We start from the raw sequence: 7430 nt of genomic DNA, 5'->3' as shown, positions 1-7430 counted from the left end.
TAACCTTAAACTGCATTAATTTCTTGCAAAAATGGTGAGCTGCTTATTTATTAAGATGGTCCCAAATGAAATACAACAAATATATTTGCTCTTAACATTGCATTTGTAGCTTTATTATTAATTGACATTGCATGTAAAAGAACCACAGGAACCTTCCTCATTACCATATACTGAATAATATGACATTACAACTAGACCTCGCCTGATGTACCCCCAAAATTATTTGCCAAAAGCACTTTCACCAAATCTTCTAAAGAAGAGCACTTAATTCATAGCAGAAATGCCAAACTTGAACATTCTTGCATGTCAAACATACAGCCAAAGCCAACAAGGTAGGACAAGTAGGATCAGTTATGAAGCAGAAATCAATTCCTTCAACGATTTCAACGGAGAATTATAACCATATACTTGAGTGTCTCTCCAGAAACTGAACACTGTTTTCAGCCAAAAAAAGAAAAGAGGAGTCATATTGCCATCAGTCAAGTGCAAAAGTTTAACACGCGAAAGAAGGGTGGAAAAGGCCATCGCAAGGCCCCGAGGGGTGACTAGCTGAGCCAACGATGATCAAGGCATGGAGTTGTTGCCAAAACAGTAGTTAAACGTGTGAGAGACAGAAAAATCAAGTTAAAAGAAAACAAATGAAGTGAGAATGTACCTAGCCATGCTACAAAGCCAGTTGTTGAAGCCAAGAAAAATTCCTTGCTCATAACTTTGCAGCTAAATGCAGAAGAAAAGGGATTTAGTAAGTAGAACAATGCTCGATTCTTGAATAAATTTTTGAAACTCTTGAGCACAGCCCTTCGGCACAACTTACCAATATAAGCAGACAAGGTTTCCCCATCCATAAAAAACGCATGCCCAAGTTGAACCAGTGAACCTATTATTAATCAACAAGAGAAAGAAGGGGGGAAATTAAACACCATAAAGAAGAAGCAAAAGAATTACTCTGCATAACTGGACTAGTACAGCTGACCAGGTGGTACATTTTTGCATAGGCATCAGCAAATACACCCTGTGTTTTAAATTTATTTTAAGAAGTAGGTTAAATTTAATGAAGAAATTTGCATAAGAAAACTTGAATTGCACCAAATATGTGCAAATTTAGTTCTGAAGGCTTAGATAACTAATCCTGCTAAATCAAGCATGGCCATAAACAGGAAAAGATACTGCTGCACAAAATTTGTTACCGCCTCTGTCACTTGACTGCAAAGAGGAAAACACACTAGACTTCACAAGAACAGAAAAAGAAAAGGAAGAAACCAAGAACCTTATACAAAAAATATGATTTAGAAAAATACGACAATGATCCTTGTAAGCAAAAATAAATAGGTGATGTGAGGAACTTTAGATCTAATTTGATAGCTAAAGAAGAAAAAGGAAGTTTGCAATGCAAGGGAAAAAAATAGTGAGATGCCATACCACATCAAATCCCGAGTAAAGAGTGCTCGTGGAATCATGAGTCCATTCCCGATCATCGCAAGCAACATCGAAAGAGCTGATAAACCTTTTATATTATCTGGATTTAGAATGTTTGTCCACTAGACAGAAGGTATCAGTCAGGATGAGGAACCTCAAACTTGTGAAAAGTACTATGATTTGACAATTTTACTCCAAAATAACATTGTATAAACTACCATTTGTGAAACTGGCATCCACATGAAAAGAAGAGTGGCAGTCCATCCAGATAATGATCCTACAAATTTGATGCCCTTCTCTGGAAGTTTCCCAGTCCGCGACTGTAAAGAACAGCAGCTTGAAATTCAGAATAGTTTCAGATCCATGCTCTCATTCTCTCAAGCTTAACAAAATTATCTTCCCACATAAAGTGCATACAAAAGTCTCTAGCTTGCTCTTGAGCCAAGAAAAATGAACACAAGGTAATTGTTAGTCCTAATTTAGTTAGCGCGTGTAATCTAACAAAATCAATGTGAGCTACTGCCTTTGCGGCATTATTTGGTAACCTCAAAGTTAAGAAATAGCTTTCTCATACGTGTGATATATTTTGCAAAAAAAGAAAGCAGAGGACTTTCAGAGCAAGTTCCAGTTAAGGTCACCATAGAGCAACAACAACAACAACAACAACAATAACAACCCAGTGAAATCCCACAACGTGGGGTCTGAGGAGGGTAGAGTGTACGCAGACCTTACTCCTACCAAGGTAGGACGGCTGTTTTCGAGAGACCCTCGGCTCAAAAAAGGCATAAAAAGGGGGTCAGATAAGGTTAAGAAATTCAAAGCACTATAGGAAAATAAATAACGAAGGCATCACAGATAAAATAGAGTAATCACAAGTACTGAAAGTAATAAATAGTAACAGAAATAGCAGAAATAGCAGAAATGAGAGCACAAGGAATTGTAATGTGCTAATGCGCCTACGAATAGGGAAGAATAACGAGACTATGTACTAGCCTTCTACCCTAATGTGGGTCCTCCACACCCTCCTATCTAAGGTCATATCCTCGGTAAGCTGTAACTGAGCCATGTCCTGTCTAATCACCTCTCCCCAATACTTCTTCGGCCTACCCCTACCTCTTCTGTAACCATCCATGGCCAACCTCTCACACCTCCTCACTGGGTCATCTGTGTCTCTCCTCTTCACATGCCCAAACCATCTCAGTCGCATTTCCCGCATCTTGTCTTCCACCGAGGCCACTCCTACCTTGTCCCGAATAGCCTCATTTCTAATCTTGTCGCTCCTGGTGTGACCACACATCCATCTCAACATTCTCATCTCGGCAACTTTCATCTTTTGAATGTGGGAGATCTTAACTGGCCAACACTCTGCCCCATACAACATAGCCGGTCTAACCACCACTTTGTATCATTGTAAGCCACTACAGAAGCTTCTCAAGCTTCCAGGCACATTAGTCAGATGTGACAATCTCCCTGCAGAATTTTGAGCTTCCACGTGCATTCCATTATTGTATCTTTAAAAAGAATACCTTATTCAATAAGGACACAAAGCAAAAACACTCATCAAATCCAGGATACAAGCACTCAATCACCTAGTTGAGCCACCACTTAGACTTGCCCTTCTAGTTTATATCAGTGTTGTAAATAGTGGTTAGTTGTTATTTGTTTGTTGTAAATGGTGGTTAGTTGTTACTAATTAGTTTTAGCCAATTAGTAAAACATCTAGTGTAGATAGGGACATGTGTATATAATGTGGAAGTCTCTAGAATAAACACTCACTGGAACATTTTCAACATTCTCCCAAATATGGCAGAAGGCTTCCATAGCTAATCTCTCTTTTCTTCTTCTTCTACTTTCGTCTACTGATAGTAGACACTGTTTTCTTCAGAAAACTGAAGCCTTTCATTAATATTAAGGAAGAAATATGAGAAGAATTAATTGACTGATAGCTAGTTATCCCACCCATGCCATGAATGAAGAAAAAACCCTTCTTTGCTTCTTGTGTGGCTGCAGTAGTTCAGCAACAACATCAATTTCAACATAGAGTTGAGCATTGTACCAGTGCATATGTTGAGTTGTGTTCTTCTAGCACTCCTCAGAAAATACAGCCTTCTTATTAGAATGATTTTCAACATTGCCTTTCTATTTATCAAGTCGAGAAAAAATATATATCTTCTTTTTCGGGCATTGTGATATTTTACTTCAGTTTGTTCACTTCAAGGCAGCATAACAGATATGACCATTTCAACATTATCCTTGAAAAGGTAACCATATGTACAAGCTGCAGATGTCAAAGCTTACCATAAAGACAGCTAGGATAGCCAGAACAAAAGCTACAGCACCAGGCAAGATGGTATTTGGAACATATGGGATGAAAGTTGACCACATGACCTGTATAATGCATGGGGCAGAATGCCAGAACAAATATAAGAATCTAACGACCAAATCCTCCATATGGATGAGTAGAAAATGAAAGATAAGAGAGGGTGATTACTTGGGGAAGCGCAGATAAGCCAGCAATAGTAATGAAATCCTCCCAATAACGCCAGATTATGGGATTGAGCAAGTGGAAATAGTTCATGAAGTTCACAACAAGACCACAAGCAATAACAACAGAAGTGACTGCATAATGAGGTAAAGGCATAGATCCAGCCATTGCTAGTTGCGATATCACAATATAAATGGTTACGACACCCAAAGTTTGCACAACGACCACCTCCGTCTCCCTCTTCTTTATAAAGTATGATAGCAAAGACAAATTACCAAGCAATCCAGTGAACATCCCCTGTATTATGTTCAGCACAGAATATATATCTCTCAACATTAGTAAGACCACAGTTATAAGTCACTACAATAGAAGTAGAATGCCATACCAGCCACGGAACAGCAAATAATGCAGCTTGGTTTCCTGCTAGAAGGTTACGAGCATTGAGTATTATTTGAGGCAGTTGTAATATGAGAAACGGAATATTTGCAGCTCCTGCAAATTTCGCAGTCAATGAATCCCATTGCTTAAAGCTCTCACTACTCTTTAAATCTTCTGACCTCTACATTTAACATCACTGTTAGCCATATTACATTACCTCTAACTGAATCCATAGCCTACTTTATAAAATGAGCCAACAACCATTATTAGAAGTGTATGAGAGAGGATAAGTACCTGATCAATAGGACGGGGAATATCTGAGTCAAGTGCAGAAACCAGCTTTAACCTATATTGGCAAACTAATGGGCTTAAGAGCACCAACTTGTTCAAAGTATTGTTCTGTTTGGATCTTTTCTTGTATGGAAGGAGAATTGGAATTGACTTCGGATGCTGGAGATCAGCATTGAAGATATAACAACTGGAGGATTGGCGGGAACGTACAACTGCCTTACCTACTGGCAACAAAGATCCCGCCATTCAAGATATCAAAAAATGAACTATAAGTTTGTATTCATCACCAGCTGTAAGGGAGATATTGTTATCAAAAAAGGTCAATGGTAATGGCTACAAGGTAACTCCAAAAGAGGCAGCTGATCCAACTTCTAATGGTTCTCCACTAAAATGAAAAGACAATTTCTGGAAAGCGGAGCACAAAGTCCAGCCTGTACCAAATCTGCATCAAAAGCAAAAAGCATGAATTACCCCAAAAAATCACAAATTAGGACAGTAAACTAACTAGCCCAACATACTTCAATCCTTTCAGCTATAATAAGAAAGAGCGAAATCAGAGACACCGGAACATAACAAACTTTTTCAATTTCCAACTCACTGTGTGTTGGATCATTATCCTGAACCTTGCTACAAATTGACTTCAAAATCCATGACCCAAGCAAGTTAAACAATCTCTAATACATTACCGCAAACCAAGTCTGAAGCACACAAAGAACGTGATGCAGCCAGGGAAAGGGGAAGAAGGTATGTGAGTGTCATCTCAAAACTTGGAAGAAAACTTGTAACCATTTTAAGCTAACTCTCACTCAATAATGAAGACAAACCCATTTTCCATAACCTCGCATACAATGCACATATATGATAATAATTCTTTTAGTGGAAATCAAGGCTAAGAAGAAGCACTAGAAAATATTCCTTCCATTCCACTTTATCTAACACTATTACAATACGGGGAATCAAACAACTTTTTCTTCGACAAGAAACTTTCTCATATATTTTGAAAATATTCTTAATTATAAAATATTGAAACTTATAGTACCTTTTATCTAGTTTTTAATTATATACACTTAGTTTTAAAAGGATCAAGAAATCAACATCCAAATTGAGATGGAAAAGCAGATGCTTCGACCGTCGTACTCTGAACCCCTTCATTCTTTTTGAAATGGAAGGAGTATGTAATACTACAACAACAATGCTGCACCTCAATTCAAGCAAGTTGGGGTTGGCTAAATGAATCCTCATTCACCATGTAGCTCCATTTAAGATGTAGTACGTAATACTAAGCATCCAAAAACTAATTTTGAAATAACAAATCTTCAATTAGACCATAACAAACACTCTGCAATGAAATACTAACTGGGGAATCTTAAGCGTAACTCATTATTTGAAATTGGTGAAGTGATAATAACATTCAAACTTGAATAAGTTGCATAGAATCAAAGGGAAGATTACAGAAGTATGAAAAACTTCTACCATCCATCATAAAGGGACAAACTTTACACCTAAAACCATTTCTAATTAATCACCCATACTTCTAATAGGCATCTCCTAGAAATCTACTGCAAGTTCACAAATTTCTGAAATATATATGAATAAAATCAAGGGAATGAATGTTTTCTTTTCTTTTTGGTGTCAAACCATCCAACCCAGAAGAAAATTCATGCCTTTTGCACCATAGTTTCTGTGAACTCAATATCAAAACTAGCACAAGACCAAACAAAGCTCTTTTATTTATACATTTTTCATTTGCAAAGAGAAACTATTCACCAAATAACATTTCATACCAAAAATCTAAGATCCTTTCATACTTACCCCTGACATTTCTTGAAAATACCCATTAATATTTTTCCTTTTTGGTTGTAAATAAAAACTAGTACTGTAGAAGAAAATGAATGAGCTTGGTTGAGTGAAGTGGGGGAGATGAGGGGGAATGTGGGGAAGAAGATGAATATTTTAGAGTTGGAATATGTTTTAGATTTAGGTGTTTAATAGGTGGAACCACAAGATAAATATGTCTAAATATCAAATTGTGACTAATAAGTTTGTTTGAAGAGCTCAAATAACACATGAACAAGTATGTATAGGAGTATTCAAAAACAATAATCAATTGCTTATCACTCATTATGTGCCAAACTCTTCAACAAGAAGTTTCAAAGTTGAGGAGACCTTCACAATATATATAATACCAAAACACACAGAACACAATTACATACCTCTAAGGTGAAAAAAAGAATGGAACTTGCTCAATTTTTGTTATCAAGATAACTTCTTAGGTCATAGACATATACATATAAAAGAAGACAAAATGAAGGAAAAAGCTCAAATATCAAAACTTGATCCAAAGGAGACGGGCATCTCAAAAAAATAATAATGAAGGATGGGTCATATGAGTAGTGGCATACTATAGTGTATATGAAAGAATTAAATGGGTACACGGGGATTCACAATCTTTCATCTAACCTATTCACTCATAATTTATCTAAAATTTAATAAAACACATACTTTAGAATTAACAAAATCAAATTTGTAAGAAAACCCAAAAGCAGAGAGTTTCGATACAAATTAATATGCTGTACATTATGCGATTAAAGTAGTACTCGATGACAATTCATCATTATTGAGCTATTGTTACTTGAAAGAAAAACCATATAATTAGACATTAAATTGCAAATTAATAATTACCTGACAGAAAGATTTTGACTTTTTGGTTGCAAGAGAGAACTAAATGGATGCTATTTGGAGTTTTTGAATAGAAAAAAAAGAAGAAAATACAAATTGGATAATCGGAAAAATTGTCTTAGGAAAAAGCTTAGTTATGAGTCATGAATTGGAAGAAAAGGGAAGGGAAAGGAAGATTTAA

At 36.4% G+C, this 7430-nt stretch overlaps 1 protein-coding gene across 3 annotated transcripts; it reads right to left on the bottom strand.

Moving 5' to 3' along the window:
- LOC129902886 (maltose excess protein 1-like, chloroplastic) lies at positions 1-7430 on the bottom strand. Of its 3 annotated transcripts, none has more exons than XM_055978320.1 (10): positions 7253-7430; positions 4574-5012; positions 4287-4460; positions 3908-4198; positions 3715-3804; positions 1635-1736; positions 1420-1538; positions 815-877; positions 656-717; positions 1-434 (listed from the first exon to the last, which is right to left on the bottom strand). In XM_055978320.1, the coding sequence occupies exons 2-10, from the start codon at positions 4814-4816 to the stop codon at positions 352-354; spliced, it is 1227 nt and encodes a 408-aa protein (XP_055834295.1). In that variant the 5' UTR covers positions 4817-5012; positions 7253-7430; the 3' UTR covers positions 1-351. The 3 variants fall into 3 exon arrangements, with proteins under 3 accessions (XP_055834295.1, XP_055834298.1, XP_055834297.1); XM_055978323.1 differs by lacking the exon at positions 7253-7430 and adding an exon at positions 6784-6803; XM_055978322.1 differs by lacking the exon at positions 7253-7430 and adding an exon at positions 6383-6403.

The sequence above is a fragment of the Solanum dulcamara genome, chromosome 9, assembly GCF_947179165.1.
Source record: "Solanum dulcamara chromosome 9, daSolDulc1.2, whole genome shotgun sequence".
Taxonomy (NCBI): Eukaryota; Viridiplantae; Streptophyta; class Magnoliopsida; order Solanales; family Solanaceae; genus Solanum; species Solanum dulcamara.
This window is presented reverse-complemented; position numbering and strand designations above follow the sequence as displayed.

Coding starts and splice junctions, on each gene's coding strand:
- LOC129902886 (XM_055978320.1), bottom strand. CDS start 4,816: ATGGCGGGATCTTTGTTGCCAGTAGGTAAGGCAGTTGTACGTTCCCGC. Junction 1,737..3,714: donor CTATCCTAGCTGTCTTTATG/GTAAGCTTTGAC, acceptor TGTTCTTTACAG/TCGCGGACTGGGAAACTTCC. Junction 435..655: donor TGGCTTTGTAGCATGGCTAG/GTACATTCTCAC, acceptor GGCTGAAAACAG/TGTTCAGTTTCTGGAGAGAC.